The 22,457-nt window shown below is 43.4% G+C and overlaps 4 protein-coding genes across 5 annotated transcripts; 3 read left to right on the forward strand and 1 right to left on the reverse strand.

The window, feature by feature from the left end:
• Positions 1-273: 273 nt before the first annotated feature.
• vma22 (vacuolar ATPase assembly factor VMA22) lies at positions 274-2,896 on the forward strand. Its single transcript, XM_086141842.1, has 5 exons — positions 274-508; positions 1,405-1,508; positions 1,616-1,725; positions 2,272-2,448; positions 2,630-2,896. Exons 1-5 carry the CDS (start codon positions 389-391, stop codon positions 2,749-2,751), a joined length of 633 nt encoding a protein of 210 aa, XP_085997968.1. The 5' UTR covers positions 274-388; the 3' UTR covers positions 2,752-2,896.
• Positions 2,897-3,389: 493 nt separating this feature from the next.
• Positions 3,390-7,008, forward strand: LOC147214382 (zinc finger BED domain-containing protein 4). The gene is made up of 5 exons (XM_086141841.1): positions 3,390-3,865; positions 4,267-4,506; positions 4,620-4,879; positions 4,957-5,563; positions 5,636-7,008. Exons 1-5 carry the CDS (start codon positions 3,716-3,718, stop codon positions 6,476-6,478), a joined length of 2,100 nt encoding a protein of 699 aa, XP_085997967.1. The 5' UTR covers positions 3,390-3,715; the 3' UTR covers positions 6,479-7,008.
• A 1,544-nt stretch (positions 7,009-8,552) lies between these two features.
• apobec2b (apolipoprotein B mRNA editing enzyme, catalytic polypeptide-like 2b) lies at positions 8,553-10,444 on the forward strand. Its single transcript, XM_086141844.1, has 3 exons — positions 8,553-8,981; positions 9,666-9,846; positions 9,988-10,444. The coding sequence occupies exons 1-3, from the start codon at positions 8,722-8,724 to the stop codon at positions 10,333-10,335; spliced, it is 789 nt and encodes a 262-aa protein (XP_085997970.1). The 5' UTR covers positions 8,553-8,721; the 3' UTR covers positions 10,336-10,444.
• Positions 10,445-10,788: 344 nt separating this feature from the next.
• On the reverse strand, positions 10,789-22,174 carry LOC147214384 (hemicentin-1). 2 transcript variants are annotated; one of them, XM_086141839.1, is made up of 19 exons: positions 22,085-22,174; positions 21,935-21,973; positions 20,165-20,230; positions 19,483-19,770; positions 19,119-19,391; positions 18,385-18,669; positions 16,671-16,934; positions 15,505-15,798; positions 14,993-15,262; positions 14,604-14,870; positions 14,208-14,498; positions 12,937-13,215; positions 12,737-12,851; positions 12,472-12,629; positions 12,284-12,385; positions 12,069-12,137; positions 11,846-11,905; positions 11,672-11,734; positions 10,789-11,577 (listed from the first exon to the last, which is right to left on the reverse strand). In XM_086141839.1, exons 1-19 carry the CDS (start codon positions 22,113-22,115, stop codon positions 11,513-11,515), a joined length of 3,279 nt encoding a protein of 1,092 aa, XP_085997965.1. In that variant the 5' UTR covers positions 22,116-22,174; the 3' UTR covers positions 10,789-11,512. The 2 variants fall into 2 exon arrangements, with proteins under 2 accessions (XP_085997965.1, XP_085997966.1); XM_086141840.1 differs by having other exon boundaries at positions 11,376-11,577; positions 11,672-11,731; positions 22,085-22,158.
• Positions 22,175-22,457: the final 283 nt, after the last annotated feature.

Here is a 22,457-nt window from a genome sequence, read left to right on the forward strand (position 1 = left end):
GAAACATCCGTGTTATCTTGTTTGATAGACTTATTGGGGGGCTTTGCAAGACAGTTATTATATACGAAATTAATCGAGCAAGTTGTCTCAATCCATGTCACATTGGGACTCTCTTTTTGTAAAGGGACGAAGATTCTTAACCATAATAACAATAATGTAATGATCTCGTACATTCAAATAGGTTTGCTTTTTTGTTTTCGAATATCTAAATAAAGTTTTTCTTGTTTTAATTGAGTACATCATATGACCGTGCATCACATGATGCTACACGGAAGCTAATGTAGCAAAGAGGCTTTAGTCCACCGGGCTCTGTATTGTCAGAGACGGTCACTCAACGCGAAGACTACGTTCGAGACGCCAGTACAGTAGTTCAAAACAAAAAACAAATATGGGTGTTTCCGAGTCGGAAAAGACATCGTTGTTATTGGACGAGAGGCTGCTGGCTCTCATGGATCAGTTGGAGCTACTGGAGGAGAAACGAGCCTCTCTTAACTCTCTCATTGAGCAGGTAGAGCTATAGCTAGCTTCGTTGTTGCTAGCATTTCTGCCATCTTCAAAACTGTCTCTAATTATGTTAGCAAGAATGAAAAACAAGCATATAAAAACTACAAGAAACAGTGCTCAGTGGTCATGCAGAACAACAGCATTCAACAACATTCAACTTTTAGAATTGGTCAAAATAGAAAATTCAGCTGTTCACATACGTGGCGTTTTACAATGACGTTAAATAATAGCTATCTATCTTGGTAAACAGATTCATATTTAATAAGGCAAGTACACAAGAGATGACTATTTTCACTTCCACTTGCAGTATTAGCATTATCTCTCAATCATTAACAATCCATAAGTAGAACACTGGAAGAGAAAAATGTATCTACTTAGTGGTATATTAGTTAAAGAATATGGTCATATGGATCAAGGCACTAATAAATGTTGAAAGAAAACAGTTTTCTGGTTAAGGAGCTTTTCATTCATGATGACTTTCTGATGATTAATACATATTAATATCTTTAAGTTTGCACCGTTGCTCAGATTAAAAATGAAATTCAAGATGCCTACAAAATTATGTATCTTTATATATGTATTTATTTTAGTAGTTGATATTCATGTTACTTACTGATTAATTAATCCAGAATGATAGTTGTGGTAGTATTTTCCAGAATCACATGTGATGAGTTTCTTCAATCTTTTTTTTTTAATTTTCATTATTTGTCTGTTATGTTAATAATGTAGCTACACAACATAATGTTCATTACTTTATCTTTAATTGAATTATTGCCTGTGATTAATTCTTTTCATTTCAATTAAGAAAGTTTTATTTTCTTTATACACGCCCCCACCACCACCATAACTAAAAATCGACTGGGTATATAATGTATAACAACCACTTTTTGTTCTCCACAGGGATGGTTTTCTATGTCAAAAGCAAGATATTCAATGGGAAACAAACAAGTGTCAACTCTCCAGTATGCAAGTGAGATGACACCACTCGTCTGTCTCCATGCAAGGTGAGAAACAATTTGTTATTCTGGGAAATGAATGCTTTCCATTCATTTTTTTAATTAATCGGAACTGCCTACGATGAAAAAAAAATGAGGATGGTTTCATGTTACAGAGCGCTGGAAAACGGTGAGATGGAGTTCAGCACAGACAGAAGTTCGAATAAATGTTGTCATCAGACGGGGACGGATACTATATCAGTTGAGGATGTTGGTCCCCAAGAAGGTCAGTCCATGAGAGAAAAAGCAATATTATGATATATAATATATTATATATAATGATAATATAATAATAATAATAATAATAATAATAACAAAAAACATCATGACATTCAGAAAGCTTTTCTTACACTATCCGTTTATATCACAAACCTGCCATAGATGGATAATCAAAAACAATACAAGACTGGTTTATAGAAAAAATGATTTCACAAAGTGTGTTCTCAGTTTCTCAAAGGACTTAAATTCCACTTAAACACAAAAAATTATAAACATAAAAAAATGAATTAATGATCTGACATTATCAATATGCACTTTCAATAAGACATTTTTTGAAAAAAAGGACAGGCTTCCATAGATTTTGTAAACAATCTAATCACACAACAAATGATTATAAAATTATGTAACACAAAATTCTGTACCATGAAAAGCTCCACCATTCAAAATCACGGTTGGATGATTTTTCATTCATATCAGCTATCAGCTAATCTTAAGTGTAAACTATTTGCTCTCAACACAAATAAACATTTTCATTAATTTATTTTGTTCACAGGCGTCAGGAGAAGAATAAACCCTAAGAAGGCCTCTAAAGAACAATCAACTAGTGAAAATGCTCCTGTTGTTCCTGTGCCAAAGAAAAGTGACCAGAATCCTCAGCAGGACCCCCTCAAATGGTTTGGGATATTGGTGCCGCAATCCCTTAAACAAGCCCAGGCTTCTTTCCAGAAAGGTGTGATGTCACAGTTCAAATGACGTGACCCTGCTTTTCACTGATGAAAAGCTCATAATGTGTAGCTCATAATAATATCTAATAATACTTGTGTTTCTATTTTATACTCCTGTGAAAGCACTATCCTAAGAATGCATTTCACCAAAACCCAGTCTCCTTTTTCATTTGTACCATATTACAGTAATAGAGCTTTCTGCTGAGATGGCAACTCTTCAGTCTGCAGTTCTGAGCAGCAGACAGGAGATGAAGCGTCTCCTACAGGACAAAGCCTCAGCTGCTCTGCCGGACAAGATGATGGACTAAATAATGATTGAACACAGGCCAGAAAACGGACAGAGAAGGGCCTGTTGTTCTCCTCCCCCACCCGTCTCGTCACAATCTGAACAAGCAGCATTTCAAGTGATGACAAAGTTTCCCCCCAGCTCTGATGTAATTTATTTGTAGTTGCAGGTGTTTTTGGAGCCGTGCTGTTTTTTTTAAGCACCCAAGCGTGAATCTGCAAATGTCTAAATAAAGAGTTTCATGTACTGTATATTCACCTTAAGAGCAAGGTATGTATGTGTGTGTGTGTGTGTGTGTGTGTGTGTGTGTGTGTGTGTGTGTGTGTGTGTGTGTGTGTTGAAAGCTTACACATTTGATCACCCTCCCATTACAAAAAATAAAAATCCACTCCTATCCAGACAGTTGTTTTCCTTCTGTGGAGACACAGCTGACTTCCACCACCTTAAGGTTCGAGCAGCCCGGTTGCTAAGGGAACAGCCGATCATCACCGGGTGCTGTGTCGGATTTGGAAGCGAGACACCCGTGTGTGTGTGTGTGTGTGTGTGTGTACTTCCTGGTCCAGTTATAACACAATCTTTATTCCTCTGTGAGACGCCCCCCATCCCTCCTCCCCTCCCCTTCCTACTCCTCTCCTCCCCGCCGCCGCCGTCACCTCTCTCGCGTCCGAGCGGCGGATGGAAGCGTAGGAAAAGCGGATGTAGCCCCCCCGCGATCAAATCATTAATGTTTCCCGACAACCGCGGGAGAGACGGTAGCGACGTCGTAGCCGATCGCGGCCGTTTTTTGTCCGTCGCCGATCCCGCTCGCCGCTCGCTTCCCTTTTGTGTCTGCGCATCGGGCGTCTGCGGCGGTGCGGAGCGGGGATCGGGAAGTAAACACGGCCGGCCCGCGCTGACAGGCGAGCCGCCTCCGGATCGCCCTTGATCCGTCCCAAGTTCCCATTTCCGCGGCCGGGGCAGAGCCAACTCTTTTTGCTCCCCCCCTCATGGCGTCCGCGTCGAAGGTGTCCATCCTGGATTACTTTAACATCGTGTTCGAGGGGGAAAATGGCAAGATCGAGTCCAACTGCAAGGCTTGTGGCACCAGGATCCAGGCGAAGCGCAGCGTCACGTCCAACTTCGTAACGCATCTTAAGGTAAACGCGTTTAGGGAATCCAACCCTCCTCATCCTCGCCTGGCCGAGATGACGAGGGCTGCTCGTCGTCGTCGTCGTCGCCTCTTGTATCCGCACATTAACATCTGAACGATCCGGCCTCGCCGCCAAAGATCTCCCCCACTGCATTGTCACCGATGTAAACCCTTGTCAAAATCTTCTCCTGGCATCTGGACTTGATTTTCTTCCTCGGAAGGCGTTGCATCTCTCATCCGGGGGGGGCTTCTGCAGTTCGGAGTTCGGTCCCAACTGAAGAAAATCAAGTCCGGTCGCCACAAGAACACGGTTTTGTCAAGTATAAACCCTTCCAAGTTCTACAATTGGGGGAGATGGTGTGAACACACAGGTGTGACACTGTCGTGCTCCTCTTCCTCCCCTTCCAGCGCAAACACCAAGCCATGTATGACGACTTTGTGAAGAGGAAAGACATGAAGAGAGAAGGCTACGCCTCCTCCGGGTCCATCAACACTTTCGCTGCCAACGGCGGGAACACCCGGTACTCGCTCCCCGCCGGGGCCGGAGTCGGAGTCGCGGGTGGAGGAGGTCCTGGAGGTTTGGGGCCCCTGGAAGGCGGAGGCCCCGGCGGAGGGGTGACCAAGTTCGAGAGGCACGACCCACGTCAGGTGCGCGGCCGGATCCGTCCGTGCAAAAACAACCGTGCATGTGAAATTCGTGTCAAAATCTTCCGGGCAACCGGACTCGATAGTTTCACAAAAATCATTTATCGTCGCCGTAGGTTCTGATTTCCGAGGCCATAGCGAAGATGATCGTGCAAGATCTCCAGCCGGTGTCCATCGTGGAAAATCAGGGTTTCCGGGAGCTCCTTCAGCTCCTGGAGCCGCGTTACACCCCCGAGCCTCAGCACTACATCCAGATCCAGCTCCTTCCAGCCTACGCCTACCAGGCCCAGCTGGCGACCCGGCAGGCCCTGGCCTCAGCGCAAGCCCTCAGCCTGAGCCTTGACATATGGGGCGGGTTTTCTGGCGCAACATCAGGGTAAGAACATGAAAATAAAAAAGGTAAACATAAAAAAAAGTCACGGTCTCAGTGATTCCGCTTCTCTCCCGTCGCAGGTACCTCGGCGTCACCTGCCACTTTCTCACGTCCGACTGGCAGATGCGGTCGGCTCTGCTGGCGTGCCTCCCTCTGACAGGGGGTTTCTCCGGGAATCGCGTTCTGTCAGATTTTGATGAAGTGTGCCAGGCGCACGGCGTCTCAGGGCGGGCCTTCCGCGTGGTCGCGGATCGTTTCTTGGCCACCACGACCGTGAAAGCGTGCTGTCTTCCGGCTTTCCTGGTTTCGCCGCCGCTCGCCGACGGACAGTACGAGGACGACGAAGACGAAGAGGAAGACGCAGAGAGCGGCAACGACGTCGAGGACGGCGTCAGGAACGGTCACGGCGACGTGGAAGAAGACACGGCGTGGGAGGAGTCGTGGGAGCAGGGGTTGGGCGTTTGCCGCGTGAACTCTTTCTCCCACTCTCTGGGACAGTGTGTCAGAGAGGGGCTGCGCTCGTGCCCGCAGCTCTCGTCCTCGCTCGCCAAGGCCGGCTGCTTTTACAACTACATTACCTCTGCCGTTCCGCTTGAGAAACTCAGCCAGGTGTTCGACGGCCCCGGATTGATGTTGGGCCAAGGAAATACACCCCCCGCAGTAAGAGACTGGACAACCCAGCTTAAGGTACGTAGAAGATGACGTGAAAGTGTTTCAGTTGGACAAGGGTGTTTCAGTAAACCGCTTCATCTTGTGCAGATTCTTCGGCGGCTGCTGGACTCGGTGGATTTCCTGGAGGAGATGAGCGGTCCGGGCGAACTCGCGCTGGGTGTTTCGGAAAGAGCCCTCCTGAGGGAGCTCACTGACACTTTGGAGCCCTTTTCCGAGGCCTGGGACATGGTGTACGGGGAGCGGCAGGCGGACGCGCAGACGGACAGACACGTGTCCATCAGTCTGGCTCTGCCTTGCGTTCTCGGCTTACGCAAGCATCTCTCTGAAATCTCGCCCCACCAGTGTCCCTCGCTCCTGGTGGGCCTGAGCCAGGCTTTGGAGCGCCGACTGGCCCCCATCCTGGAGGATCCCCTGTACATCACCGCCACCACCCTGGACCCCCAGTTCAAGCTGACGTGGAGCAGCAACCCCGACTGGCACAGACAGGTTCTCCTCGAGGAGTTGTCTAAACATTCCAAAGCCACCAGCCCCATGGACTCCAACACGGATCTTCACCCTCATTCCGACACCCCTCCGGCCCCGGCGTCGTCGCCGGTTTCCTCGCTCTCCAGGCCCTGCAAGCTGTTCTCTTTCATCAAGCAGAGACCGGCGACGCAGGCCAAGAGTTTGGAGCAAGAGTTGGCCATCTACTTGCGAGAGGAGCCCACAGATGAAGAGGCTTTGCATTACTGGCAGCGCAAAGAAATTGACTTTCCTCTACTTGCCCAGGTGGCCAAGAGGGCATTCACCATACCTGCTTGTGGCACCGTGGTGGAAAGTATTTTCACCAGTGCCGGTCGCAGCCTGCAGCCAGCCAGAGGCCGAGTCCTACCAAAGAATCTGGAGACGCTCATCTACCTCAAAGCTAATTACAGATTATTATGGAATTAAAGCGAAGGATCGAACATGACGAGTAAACCGGGCGAGCAACGCACCATGTTCCTCGCGCGTGACGTGACAGTCCAGACCCCTTTTCCATCCTTTTTTTCACTTTTCTTTGCCAGAAACAACTCATTGTGGATCGCTGCCTGTTAACACAGACGCTCTCCCAACATCCCAGAGAACCTGAAGCAGAATTGTACTTTCAGTCCGGTACAATTCTGCCAAACACAATATCACAAACGTCGCTCTCAATCCCCGCCGATTCCAAAGACAACTTGTGTCTGTTTTCTACTGACTTAACTCTCTGACATACCAATGATAACAACGATAGCCATTCACTGCGTTCTGTTCGTATTTCTTTCTTTATACTGGTATAAACTAATCCTAAAGGTTGTGATTAATTCATTTGACATAAGTCTTGAAGTGATTGAGGGGAAGACAGTGTCAGCTGCTTAATCGTCTGACTGCGTGTGCGTGCGTGCGTGTGTGTGTGTGTTGCCTCGTCACTCAGACGCCATAATAAAACGAGTTTCACTTTCTACTGCTGTGCAGTTTGGAGCGACAAATGCATGTCTATATTGTAATCAAGACTATTTCTAATCTATGTTTTCCTCTCACGGTCCTCGATTCATTTGTGTCCGTGTCAGTTTAGGGACATTTTTTTTTTTTTCCCCCGATTTCTAGTCCGATCCGGAACGGAGCTTTGAGGATATGAAATGGGTTTGACCGCAGCTCCGCGCCTGGGTGTGTACATGTGTCACAAAAGAGGCTTTAGCTTTGTCTGAATTCACTGAATTATTTCGAGACACTTGGGGCATCACTTTGAAGAGTCAATAGAGTCTGTTATTTGAGCCGGACCACCGGGGAGGGAAGGAAGGAAAGTGCAAGAAATTTCAATTCACTCCAAGTCAAGTCAGGAGGAAAGCGAGGACTTACATTTTGTAAACTAAACTACAATCAGAAACAGACTGAACTAAACATTTTTTTTTTGAATTAAGATTTTTTTTTTAGCAAAAAAGGAAAATCTGCCTGTAACCCTCAACAGTAACACACAGTTTGCAACACAGCACTCTACCCCTGTTTTGCTGAGCAACATGAAACAGTAAGATTTCCCTTGTGTATCATAATTAAGAATTGATGTGATCCTAGCGATTATCACCCTAGGATGTCCCCAATTTAGGCGAGTCTTGATTTCCATGTGAATATGTTTTATCTTTGAGAACCATACTTGCTGCTCGTCTCATGGGTGTGTTATTGGTGTGAGTGTAGCAGCTTGGACCCCCCCGCCCCCCTTCCCCTGGCTGTGACAGCTCATCCATTTGACTTAGACCAGCCGGCTGGGCTGCAGTTCTGCTCGTAATTGCCTCTGAAATGAATTACTTGGCAGCGAGAGAGAGAGAGAGAGAGAGAGAAAGAGAGAGAGAGAGGGAGGAGAGGAAATTGTAATTGAACTGCCCCCGCCTTCTCCCTGATGCCTGAAGTTATTACATCTGCAGTGCAGAAAGCCATTTTCTGTCTTCACATAGACACACAGGCATATACACAGACCCCCCCCTCCCCCCCACCCCCAACCACCACCCTTCCCCATATAACCATCTCAGCAGAGGACCATATTGATGCAGTGTTATTTCACAGATTGATCGCTCATAGGCCCGTCCGAGCCGGGGCCACGCTGTCTTTCTCGCAGCTCACACAGAGAAACTCCTCCCACATGTTTTGTGTTTGTTTATATCGCAGTGGTCTATTTGGAGCGGCGTTCGCTGAGCTGCGGGACAGAAGAGTTGGCAAAAACAAAAGTGGTGTTCAGTGTCAACCAAGTCCTGGTTACTCTGTACACACAGACACACAAAGGGCCGAGAACCGTTATTAATAATCTGCCTGTTGCTGACCTGTTGACAGTTGGGAAATGTTATGGATTATTGTGTTGGTTTTGGTGGTTGCTTTCATACACGCTGGTAGTTCCCTTTCTAAATTTGGTAACTTCAAAAGATAGGAAGAAATTCACATCCCGTTTTGTCCCTCTATCATGTTTCAATAACGCACACTTATCCACGTTATCTTTTGCCCTTTTCTAATGTCCAGGCCATGGAAAGAGGGGGAGTGGGCTCCCTGAGCCACCTACTCAAAGCCCGGCGCATGCACATGTTCTGAGTCAGACCGTAGCGCACAATAGCTTCTATTTCTGTAGATGCAACCGGCGTTATCGCACCACTTCGACTCTCTCCCTCTCCCACTCGAACCCGCGCAAAGTCATGGCTGACAGAAACAGTCGGCCCGGCGTGAAGAAGAAAGAGAAGAAGGCGGAGAGCAAAGCGAACGAGGAGAAGGAAAAACTTTCCAAAAAGGCAGAGAAACCGGCGAAAAAGTCGGAGAAGGCCCCCGCCCAGCCGGAGACGGAGGGAGAGAAGAGCAACGCCGCAGGTGGAGGAGCAGCAGAGGCGGAGGTGAAGAGCGCCGACGAAAACGGAGAGTTTCAGCCCATTGAGCTGCCGCCATTTGAGATCGTCAAAGGGTGAGTGTGATAAAAATATTCACAACTGATTGAAGACAGATTTAAGAATCCCACCAGTAAAAAAAAGTCACTTTATTCAACGCAATTGTGGCTTATATAGTACATTGCTCTCTTGCTTCATGCACATTTTATTTATACCATATTTCATCATGAAAGAATGGCAATGACTTGCACCTGCCATTCTCACTAACCCAGCGGTAAGAATAGCGATGAGTCAAAGAGGCAACATAGATGCCAGACTCCACTGTGTCTCTATGCTTTGACTTTTAATTATTTGTGTATATTATCTGCAATGACATAGACAGACGTGTGTGAGTTATGGTCACAGGGTATATCACTTGAGGCTTGGAATACATACGGTTCTATGGATGAATTGTTACAGAAATAGCATACATGTATTTATCACTGCGCCATCGCTCATCACAGTGCCTTGACTGATCCACATACCCTTGCAAAGCGAGCATGTCTAAGAAATTAAACACAGCTTACACCGAGATCTTATTGCATTTTTACACAAGGTACAGTTGAAACTGCTGAGAGACACATCTCGGTGACACGTACCCCCCTTTTTTGCACCGAAGCTCCACCCGTTGGATCATTTTTTAAAAATTCAGCGTTTGGCTATTGCTCAAAAGATAAGCGGTGATTTAATACAACACTAATGGAAAATACTTTCCCTTGTAGGGAGCAGATGAGCCCATTCTACTTTAAGTTTCAGTTCAGGAATGTTGAGTACTCATCTGGGAGGAACAAGACCTTGCTGTGCTACAGAGTTGATACGGCAGGAGGCAGCGTAGAGCCTCTCAAAGGTTACATGGAAGACGAACATGCCACCGCTCACGCTGAAGAGGCTTTCTTTCAGCAGGTAATTTCCCCCCCTGTCAGCCGGTGTACTCTAGTATACTTTCATAAATCCCCCGGTGCAATTAATCATTCTCTCCTCATTAATCTCATTCATCTCTTCTCTGCTAACATAACACCCCCCCCCCCCCCAAACCCTTTCCAGGTGCTCCCTAACAATAACTCTCCCCAGGAGTATGATGTTACATGGTATGTATCATCTAGTCCCTGTGCGAATTGCGCAGCCAAGTTGGCAAGCATCCTCAGGAAGTGCAAAAAAGTCCGTCTCTGTATCATCTGCTCTCGTCTCTTCGAGTGGGAGCAGCCAGAGATAGTTGAAGGGCTGAAGGCCCTGGTGAGTGCAGGCTGCAAGCTGAGAATGATGAACCCAGCTGACTTCCTACACGTTTGGGAGATGTATGTGGAGAAGGAGAACGAGTGCTTTACACCTTGGGAGGACTGTCAGGAGAACTATGACTACTATATGGAGAAATTGACAGAAATCCTCAAGTAAATGTAAGTCTTGTGTATCGGTTACTGCGGTGAATACACTGGACCTCTTTTGTGGCTCGGTAAAAAGGTTTAAATTGAAACATGTGTGAATAATAAAATTATTACTCTCCTTTTCCTCTGTTTTTTTGAACCTGGGTTGAACCTGTCTTTCTTTCAGTCCCATTTAATGGTGTAGATAATCATTAGTTTAATTGAATCCTTCTGGCACCATTTACTGTTTGGTTGGTTGTTGTTTTATAGGGTGACGTTGAACTATTTAAGGGAATTGCCATATTGTATGACTGATTAGGATTATTGTGATTATCACAACAAACTACGACTACTAAAACTACTACTAATAATGATCATGATGATAATAATATAACAAGATGAGAGAAAGCCAAAATGAAATATGAAATTATTAATTAAATCATGTATTGTCTATCCTGCAGTCAGGGTCGCGGTGGGACTGGAGGTTTCTTATTTTCCTACTACATGTTTTTGGACTGTGGGAGCGCTACTGTTATATTGTTTTTATTATTAGTGGATCATTCATGCTGTGTCCCCCATGAAGACACGGGGAGAACACGCAAACTCGCACAGAAAGGAATAACTGCTGCTGGAATTCACCGGAAACCCTGTTGCTGCTGGGCAGCGGCGCTAACCACTTTGCCACAAAAACAATATCTGTGTTTGGCAATGCAACAAAAAATAACAACATTGGTTTTATCAACTTTAAACAGCCTTTGGAGAAAACTAACTTTTATCCCACATTATCATCCATCTGATTGAAAATTAAAACTGAACAAAAACCAGGCAGATCATCACGCATCTACAGTGTATTCCCTTTTATATTAGGTTAAATGAAAGTCAAACAGTTATTTTCTTTGTTCATCACATAGAAAACATTGTTTCCTCACCATTTTTGTTACGATCAAAACTATTCCTGTTTTTCGAACCAGCCACCCCAAGCAGCGGAACATTTCATTTCAACAGGTTTACCCATCAACCATGTTTTTGGTTACTGAAAGATATAATGATGGTTTCACACTGTGAATCGAATCTTACCATTTCCCCCCGGAGGGATTATTACCAACTTTTGAGAAGAGGTTGTTTTATGATGCATATTGACAGATTTAACCTCGTTTGACTTTTACCAAGTTTTCGTATCTTAAACTAATTGCATTATCCTTGGTGACTCATTGTTTAAAGGAAGCCAATCCAACGTTGTCATCTGATTTATCAAGACCTTCCATTTTTACAGCTAGAATGACACAAGGAACAAAGAATGGAAAAGTGGATCAGTTACTACACGGCCACTGAATTGGAAAAGTGCATTTGTAGTGCGATTATGTTACCTGTATCCTCTTCTGGAGTGACCAATAATGGCAATGTTTCATCGGCTTTCTTTACATCCTCTTCTGCAGGCCAGATTGGTTTTCAAAATGCAAAAAAAGCAAAGATGCACTGTTTGTGAGCCCCAAGAAACCCAAGAAACCTGTAACGCATTCCGGTATATCTGGGTTCATTACCTTTTTCTGGTTCGTTCAGCGATGCATCTGTAATGTAGTTAACAAGAGGACAGGATGCATCTGCAGGGGGGAGGAATTCACTTGAAACACCAGCCAGGACATTTAGCGGCATGATATGAAAGCGAGACTAACTCTCAAAATTATCACCAGGGACTGTCACTGTCTTTTCTAAAATAATCAAACAATGACGTCATATTTGTGCAGATAATCTGTATCACCGTACCGCCACTGCTCTTCAGCTGAGCCATGGTGAGGAACAGCTCCGGCTCTTCTGGCTTTTCTTCACCATCCCCTATGATCAAGAACACATGCTCATCACATTAACATGTTTACAAAAAATGCATCACATTGATAATTTGGTGATTTAAAAGACAATACAAGGCAGACGATCGCCACGATTTTCTCAGAATCAGTGCAATCCAAAAAGGCCCTTCTAACCTGGTTTGCGGAAAATTCTGAGAGCAATGCATCCAAGGAATACAGCGATGATGCCAAAGAAGAGACAGCCGGAGATGGAAAGAAGCACCCTCCTCTTTAGAACTACAGATTTAATGATGACAAAGAAAATTACATACAATACCTATAATTTGATATCTCCCAAATGTCTGGTGCTCGCTGATACTCACGAAGGTTCTTGGTCTTGAAATGTTCACTTTGTTTTGAATAAGAGGGTGTACCCTGGCGAACACCCCGGCAGGAATATTGGCTCTGCTCAGGGTCGTTCTGAGGTGTAACCGTATATTTCTCCGTTTGCGTAGAATTGGTTATTTGATTCTCTTTGTACCTGTTTAAAAATAGTATGCACTTATTTTTCTAGGAAGACAAAACCAGGTGTGCACGTTCCTCACAAAGACTACCGGTATGTCTTCCAAATATATGTATATTTTTTACCATGTGTAGTTCCACATGCCCAGGTTTTCCTCTACATTACACTTGAGCACAAGCGTCTCTGTGGAAAAGACCTCCGTCCACCCGGTGAGCAGGATTATACTTGCCGATGGACGTTCTGAAGAATAAAAACATGGAATCTTTAGCAAACACGTGAAACAAATATAGAGAAATATCTGAATGAAATGTACATGAAAACATACCCTTGACCGTAAGTCTCATTGGTGGACTTGACTCCGTCTTAAATGATGTCCTCCTGCCTTGGCATTCATATGATCCAGTGTCTTTTGTCTCAGCACCAATAATTTCAAGATGTTTCCCAGACACACTATAAGGAGTGCCAGACACGGCTTTGCCATCTTTATACCAGAGAAACTCCCATCCAGAGGAGACAGCAATGTTACAGAGGAAGATGACATGATCTTCAGTGTGGAATAGCTTTTGCTCAGGTACCTGCTTCAAAATGGCACTTGGCTTTTTATCTGAGGATCAACAATAGTAACATTACTTCAAATACTGTATTTTAATGTAAAATGACACTTTACACCCTAGTGTTTGACAAAGATTATGGCCTTCAGGGGTATTTTGATATTCCGTAACCCTAATTCTGTTTAAATGTATAAATGTATATATTGACAAGATTATTTATAGAACTTGAGACAGTTAGTTTAGTTTAAAGACTGGACTAATACAGCTGTTGCCACATCTGTAGATGTGAAATCTTACTTTATTCAAAACGGGAAAATATATATGGCCTATGAAGTAAATTTGAATGGATTAGGAGTCTAATTTCTGGTGAAAAACTTACGCATAAAATGTTCATCTGGTTCATCTGGCAAAAGTAGAAGAAGACTAAAACACTATTCTTAATTAACCTTATGTATGAAACTAAAGATCCATATTAGCATATAAGGAGACATTTTAATATCATCTTTTCCCTGAAACTCTATAGGGCAAAACCTCTGTAAATTTCCCCATGTTTATAATGAATGTGGACCTCATGGAGGCTGCTATGAAATGTTCCATTCAAAATATGCGAAAGATGAAATATAAATGTAAATATCTGAGAAAATATAGTGTTATATCGATTCGGCCCTGACTTTTGTGGTCATTTTCTGAACAAGTATCTAAAATAACACTAGCTGTAGTCGTTGGTCATTCGAACAGGCCGGCGGAAAGCCCTTCAACCTGCCACCAAAATAACACGATATATGAATGCTCAGATCTGAAGATATGTTCAACATAATTTGATTTGGGCTATTATTTCTATGAGGGGAACTCTTAGTCACAATGTGTTTTAATAGGGATATCATATTCTATTGGACTTCAGTTGATGTACTTTTGGGACCAGTATCAATGGCTTGCATTATATGTCTGTAACACACATTATCTCCACTTTTTCTCCAGCCACTGTCATCCATACAATTACATTATAGCATTGTAAAAGAAGAGGATCAAGGAAAAAAAACCTCACCGTAAACCTCGAGCGTTAATTCTGGAGAGCGGATGGTGTTCACGGACCTGCCCTTCAGTTTTCCAGAGCAGCTGTATTTCCCAGCGTGCAGGGCGGCAGCAGATCCGATGGACATGAACCTTCCATCCGACTCAAAACTCACGACATGATCTCTCGTGACGGTGTGATTGTCTCTGTACCATGAATATGTCCAGTCAGAAGCTTTTACCATTTCACAGACAAAAATCACACGCTCGGTGAGGAACACGTCAAGCCACTTGGTTTTTTGCTTCAAAGTTGGAACAGGAATATCTATTGAGACACATTTAATAATCATCATAATCCTTTTGATTATTAACATGCATGAAATTACCGAAAATATTATGCATTACCATGAAATATCTTCTATTTCCTCACCAATGACGTGCAGGCTTTGTTCTCTTGGCATTGTTTCAAACATTGAGTTTTCTCTTTTAGCCACACAACTGTAAGTCCCGTTGTCTGAAAAAAGGGCAGCCTTGATGGTGAGCCTTGTTCCGTTTACTGGAAGTTGTCGGGAATCTTTATACCATCGATACTTCCAACCGGATGAGATTTCGACTTTGCAGTCAAAGGTGACGGACTCCCCCATATAGATGCGGTCAGTATTTGGCCGTAGAGTTATCAAGGGTGTAGGTTTTTTCTCTAAACACACAAACACACAAAAAAAAAACCACCAAGAGATTGATTTCTACACATTGCTTTAGCGGCTTTTTCGACGACAGTTGGATTCCTTTTATCATCAGTGCAAATGAGTGGAAGTTTACCTTGGACATCAAGATATATATTCTTAGGACCAGTGGAGAACTCTTTCTCCATCCCTCTTTTTGCCTTGCATGAATAAGATCCAGAATCCTGTTTGCCTATGAGTTTGATTGTTCTTTTGTTTGATGAATCGGGAAGTTGATGGCCATTTTTGTACCAAACGTATTCCCACCCAGAGGAGACATTAACGTGACAGGTGAGGGACACCACTTCCCCTGCAAACATCACCTCGTACTTTGGATCCTGCGTCAAGGTTGTGCTGGGTTGCTTCCCTTCAAGGAGATTAGACATGACACTTTCATCGGGGTGTTCAATTAAACAACATCCTTTGTATCAAAACATAAATATTAATAAGCCAGTCATGACTATATCAGCCCCTTACGACATGCCCGTCAAAATCCTCCTGATATCTGTAATTATACTTAATGCATTCCTTTTAAGATCCCGTCAATCTGCACAAGTAAACTCTTACACAATGCAAAAGCTAAGAAACAAAGAATAAGTATTCAATCACCATGAACTTTGAGAGTCACAGAATTTGAGCGGTTGCTGTTGACACTTCTGTCCTGTAGATATCCAAGGCAATGATAGCGCCCGGCATCTGTGACTGAGGCAGATGGGATGGAGAGAGAACTTCCACTCGGGGTAACAACCAATCTCTGATTAGCCTGGAGCTTCTTCTCATCTTTGAACCATGCAAAAGTCCAGCCAGAGACCTGGGCTGGTATCTCACAGCTCATCCTCATGCTCTCAGAAGGGAAAATGTCATGCCAGTTGTTAATCAGATTCAAAGTGGGGACAGGTAGAGCTGGAGAGAGACACACACACACAAATATACTTATGGACCGACCAGATCAATATTCATTCAATACCAATGTAGTTATGTTTATTGGACTGGGCCTGCCTTTTTCTTCTTCACTGGTTTCACCTACTGTCATGTACACCCAGCAATAGACACACACTCACATAAACTAAAAATATTAATCAACAAGAAGAATTTTAACCTGCCTCAAAGATCCCTCCATTTCATCTGGCAAGTAAATAAAAGATCATCTGATAACAAATTAATTTTTAATTTTTCCTTTGGTGCTATGAGAGTGGGTAGCAATTTGAAGACTGCAGTGCACTGCAAACAAATATTTTTTGCAAAATTAGAATTGCCTTGATTAAGAAAATGTTGAAATTAAAAAAGGGACATTTACATTTTAATATATTTGTTTTTTTAAAGTAACAGCATACATTAAGGTAGGTCAGGGTAGGTCAATACCGGGGTGAAAGTGGCTTAAGAAGCTTGAATTTGTAATTCAAACTTTCTCACACTGTTAGCTGACAATAGCACCCCACCCCTCATCGAACCAAAAAAAATCCTGTCTACCGCAACACGCCCCTCCCTGTGCAAAACCCACAACATCCTGTTTCAACAGAAAATGCGCCATCTAAGCAATGGCCTCAAAATGCTGTCTCCTATGCTTTTTTTTTAAAGGTTTCAGTAATTGCTAGATGATGACTGTGAGTGATGAAAAAGTAAAACACAGTCCACACCCTTGTGTAATTTCTAAATGGCAAAAATGTATATTGCATTGCATTTAATCATAATCTGAGAGGGGCAAAATCCCTGATATGGATACAACAGAAAATTCTCATTATCTAACACGGTAAGACAGTTCTTTTTGTACCTACCGTCGACATGTTGAGTCATTGGGTTGCTGCTGTCTGTTGATGTACTTTTGCCTCTGGTAGCCTTACAAAAATAAACCCCTCGGTCAGAGAGACCAAGATTGATTTTGAGAGTTTCATTCGATGCTTTGAGTGGTCGGCTGTCTTTGTACCACTGGTACTTCCAGCCGATGCCCACACTGGCTTTGCAAGTGAAAATCACAGTTTCTCCAACGTACATCGTGTCAAAAGCAGGATTTTTGCTGAGTGACGGTTTCGGTGTATTTCCTAAAAACATACAGTTTACACAGTATACAGTTTACACAATATTCCTTATTCAATTCTCCTCCAACTTTGTACAGTCAAATGTTATATTACCACATCTCAAAGGAAAAGAAAACATTTCCATGAAAGAATGGAAAGAATGGACATTTAAAAACCTGTGCATAACTGTGCACTTTGGATATAAAATAAGTGCAGGAATGTCTTGATCTGAGAAGAATAGCCAATGGGGAAGTACCTTAATGAGATTTCCTGATACAGAAATTAATCTAGCCTGGATGAATGGGCACCGATCTTTCACATCAAGTGCTCTTCACCAGGTAACAAGTCAGACCTAAGTCTGCAATGGCCACCACAGCATTTCTCAGTTTCTATTCAATATAAAAGACTTTATCAAAAGACCTGCAGATGGAACTTGAACTAAAATTACATAGTACTGATTTGTCCTGTTCTATATATTGTATTATCTGGTGGGATGTGATTGACCAAGGGGTGAAACATGCAAACGAGGCAAGGACGATGGGACGTGGGATATCGATCAAGAGACTGTTGAAAGAGGTTTGCAATGTGTTGGGGGTTGTTCAGTTATGTCTTTGTTATGTTGTAATCATGTCGTCAAACATTGGTAAAAGTCAAAGCTGTGTGTGAAGTAGACAGCCAGTTGAATGAACTTTGGATGTCCTACGTTTTGTGTTCAAAATAAATGGCTGACATAGCAACACTTCCGCCTCGTGACATCTAAACCATAGCTTGCCACGACATATATATAAAACAGGCTTCCAGAGCCCAAAGCAGCAAAGGAAAAAAAACACAATGTGTTGTCATGGTGATGTTTTCGATAATGTACTGAAATATGTTAACTGTGATTGTTTTATGTATATGATTCACTCTGAATGTTTTATTTGTTTAGAATTAATGATAATGCAAATATTGTATAAACATTGATAGCGAACAGAGAACTGCACTTGGGATTGGCCAGATTCATTTACCTTGTCAATAAGAATATAGGAAGGATAAGAAGATTTCATAATGACGACCAAATCAATGGTTTTGGCCGATTCCTTTAGTTTTTTTTTTCTGTTTCCTCCCGAGTGAGATGAAGAGACATAACTTTGGGTTGTGAATCTCAGTTTTGAGGAAGCAAGCAGTGCACAGTTCCAAAGCTAAATTGCCAAATTTTGCCACTAATTTTAACATCAATTACTATTTATATTTCTATGGCACAAATAACTCTTTACATGTAGAACCCTCTTGAATGATTTACAGAAACCCAATCCTCATGAGCAAGCACTAGGCAACCGCTTGGACCAATCCCAGCTCAATGTGGGCTGCCCTCTGCCTCGACTTATCAGGGAAAAAAAAAACCCCTGCTAGCTCTGCCATTTTTGTCCTTCCAGTAAGAAAGTTCTGAAAAAATGCCAGAATGAATGGAAAGTTTATGCGAAATGGAATTTACCATAATAAGTGACATCCACTTTGTTGCTGAAGCCTGAACTGACTCCCCGGGTCTTGTGCCTGGCTTTGCAGGCAAAGCTCCCCTGGTTAGTTTGAGAGGCTGAAACTGTTAGAAAGGCTCCCCCTTCACTCAACGTCAGGCCAGAGTCTTCGTGGATCGGCTGTCCATTTCGGTACCAGGTGAGAGACCAGTCAGGGCCACCGGTGTCACAGCTCAACTCCACCGTCTCATTTTGGAAAACACCATACCAGGAAGAGCGCAGCTTCAGAGAAGGTGCAGGTGGATCTGAAATGATGCACAAGTACATAATGCATGAGGCTCCCTGCGATCAGGTTGTAAATACTTTTTGTTTGTGCAGGGATTAGTCTTATCTTTGTGCGGTGAATAAATTAGCCAACTATGACCAACACCAAGAAATTTAGCAGGACGTTGAAAAAAATCAGCATGTAACTGAAATGCATTCATGATCTACCCCAGTCAATTACAAGACTACCAACATCCATTCCGTACATCCGTTCACTCGTTCATTCACGCATCTGGGTAATTTAGGTTCTTCGATGAACCTGTTGCATGTTCTTGACTGTGGGAGGAAACTGGAGAACCCAGATGAAACCAACAAAGACACCAGGAGAACACAGAGACGCACTCCACTCTGAAAGGCCCCTGGTTTCAATTCTGAACCAGAGATATTCAGAAGTTCAGAAGACGTAACTCGGTGTTAGAGAGACGCTTACCAGACACATGCAGATTTGCTCTTTCACTCTCCTCTGTGTAGAAAGGCCTTTCGCCTCTCTTTGCGTTGCAGTGGTACTCTCCGCCGTCGGAGGGAGTTACAGATGCGACCCTATATGTGTTGTTTTTTGATTCTTGAATTTTTTTGCCATTGTGGTACCAAAGATAATCCCATCCAGAGAGGGTTTTTAACACACATGTGAAGACGATGGACTCCCCGGGGAACACAACATCACTGTTCGGGAGGGAGACTACAACAGGCTTGGGCTTGTTTGCTGGTCAGAAAGAAGTTTCTTCTATAAGTGGCATGTTACTTTATCTGCAGATAATGAATACAAATATGAATGAAAAATGCATGAAACTTACGAGAAACTTGAAGCCAAAGTGAGTTACTGTTGACTGTGCCGCCCTGTGTTTTGTGATGACCTTTGCATGAATAATTCCCAGAGTGAGAGCTAGCTGCTGCAGTAATTGTAAGGGACGATCCTCCTGCACCAAACTTCATATCCAGCTCTGGCTCCTGCAGCAGCTCATCATTTTTATACCAGGTGAAAGTCCAGTCGGAGCTGTTGATGATGCAAATGAACACTACTCTCTCAGAGGCAAACACATTTGGCCAGGTTGACTGCAGCTGCAGAGATGGAACTGGAGGCTCTGGAAACATGTTAATATAGAAGGGAGGATAGAAATATATACAGTATGCATTGGTCCTGGGAATGGATTCACTTTTAATGGGGCAGAGATGATGATTAAATGTAGCAATGGTACACTTCTTGCTTTAATGACATGTTCTAGCAGAAAGAAATTAACCTTTGGGAACCTCTAAGATTACAGGACAAGTAAAATAGTTTAAAGAATGCAGTTACAATAACTCAATGATTTTTACTTGGATGCCTTTTATTCAGTCATAGTTTTAGTTGTGACATCTGTTCCCTGTACTCTGCAGATATGACTCAGTTCATCAACATGGTGCTGGAATGCACCTTACTGATAGAATCATTGACCTTTCAAGGTATTTGTTTGTGGTATAACAAGTGTTTGAGCTCACCAAAGACGGTTGGAGCCAACAGCCCGGGCGGGGGTTCTGTTTGATAGTCATCATCTCTGGAATCGTCTACAAGATGGAAAAAAAGAAGACGGCATCATTTAGATAGCTGACCTGTTTTGGCAGTGCCGATTGTGCACTTGATAAAGGAAATGCAGAGAGGAAATGCGCTCCTCCTCTGAGTTTTGCAGCCGGGGCAACGGAGTCTGCAACCTGAGGGGAGACACTCAAATTTTGTGGGATGGATAAGAAGGATCCTGTTGGCTGTCCTTATGGTTTGCTGGTTGTAGAGGAGGGGGAAAGATCTGGCAGGGTGGCTGATGATTTTAGAGCAGACATTGGCGTTGCTCATCCTGTCGTCAGGAGGATAGAGTGGAACCGGCAGGTGAAGAAATCCTGAAGAGCTGAACTATGATGGAGTGAGGGACTAGTCAACAAGGACAGGAGGACAGTATCACCAGTAAATTTCACCTGGTGGCAATTTGGCTGGGTGGGTAGACCTGCCGTGGTGGGTGTAATACACAAAGAGCCGGGCAGACAGGATGCGGCCTTGTGGTGAGAAGGTTTCAGCAAAGTTGTTGTTAACCAACACCTTCTGCAAACTGGTGATCCGCCGGGTCAGTTTGTGGTTGAGGCGCAAACCGATGATCAGGCTCTCAGCCAGTGTGCGGGAAGTCTGCAAACGGGTGCCTGACGTTGTTGTGCAGGGTTTCCAGGTCTTTGGACAGAGTCTGAGATGAAGATCTCAGCTTCATCCACCTATTATTGACCAGTGCATCAGTCACTCTGGTGATGTAGGTGTGTATTCTCTGCATGGTCTTCATCACCAGAGAGGTGAGAGCCAAAGGCCTGAGGTTGTTCAGGACCTTTGTGCTATCCTTCTTTGGGAGCTGCTTAGCAAAGTGCTCACGACTCAGTCTGCAGATGTCTGGTCCAGGCGTCGCAATCAACCTCGGTTTTCCAAAGGGCTCTCACCACCTCTTCCGTGTGGATGACCAGGGCAGAGCTGTCGGTTTTGAGCGAGGAGGCTAATGCTTCTATCCGGGCACTGTTGTCGTTCTCAACCGTGTGAAGGAGTTGAGATTGTTGGGGAGTGATGTTGAGCTGCTCCCTGAGCCGGCAAAGAAGTTTTTTTTTTCTTATTGAGAATTTCTTTGAGCTCTTTAGTCACCCATGGTTTGTTGTTTGCAAACATGGTGATCTATTTACAGGAATTATGCAGTCTACACAGAAAGAGATGTAGGATGAGACTGTCTCCGCCCGCTCACTGATGTTACTGGACAAGGACATGGGATTATCCCAGTCCGTGGATAACCTTATACCATTATTCCTCTCATATCGTGAAATATTATTTGTCCAATTCAATGTGCTGATAAATGGCACAAAGTTAGTGTAAGGATAACTTTGTGGAACAAAAATGGGTGCGTGAAAAAAACGAAGCCTAAGTTGTAAGCAAGACAGCTGAGGCCAGGAAGTGCTTTATTCCAGAAATAGAGTACTTCATGTTCCTCTCATTATTATTTCAGATCTTCCTAATTCCTAAAATCTTTGTTTGGCATTTTGATATTACATATTTACTATATGAATGTTTTATTGTTATTGAACGCTCTTTGGTTTCGATTGTATTTTTCAGTCACCGAGAATATCACTAGAGTCAGAATTAAAACCATGTATTCATTCTTAAAGCAAAAAAAGGCAAACTGTGCATCTTTTAAGAACACTCCATTCCATATGAAACTGACTTAAAAACAAATTGTAAGACCTTTTTCTCACCTTGACCTGCGCCCTGAGCCATGCAACTTGAAGCAAAATCTGTAAAGACAAAATGTGACAGATGTTCAATTACATGGATTTGAAGAAAATATCATTCCAAACACAGAAATCTATCCCAGTCACACATTCACACAAATCTAAAACACGTACAGATGACACCGAAGACCACGTTGAACCGCATTTTCCATTTAGCTCCAGATGTGCGGGCTGTGTTCTCGCGTCGACTAATATTTCAGCAAAGGAAATAGACTGTGGGTGCATGAACACACCTCATGTCAGTAGCGTTTCCTGTTTGATGACATCTGCTTTTTTTTTTTCGTTCTTTTTTGAGAACTACTTTCAAAAGTTGGTCCCATCAACTTGACTATGAATTTCAAACATAGTTTTTAGAGCAGTACAGCATACAAGGAAGCGACATATTGTTTTATCTACTGTGAAGAGATATGGCGTCTCTGTATTCAGCATAATATCACGATTTGTCATGGATAAAGAATCTGTGTGATTCTACATTTTACAGTTTCTC

Source organism: Fistularia commersonii, chromosome 34, assembly GCF_037954325.1.
Source record: "Fistularia commersonii isolate RoL2024-O1a breed Wild chromosome 34, RoL_Fcom_v1.0, whole genome shotgun sequence".
In the NCBI taxonomy this organism is placed as follows: Eukaryota; Metazoa; Chordata; class Actinopteri; order Syngnathiformes; family Fistulariidae; genus Fistularia; species Fistularia commersonii.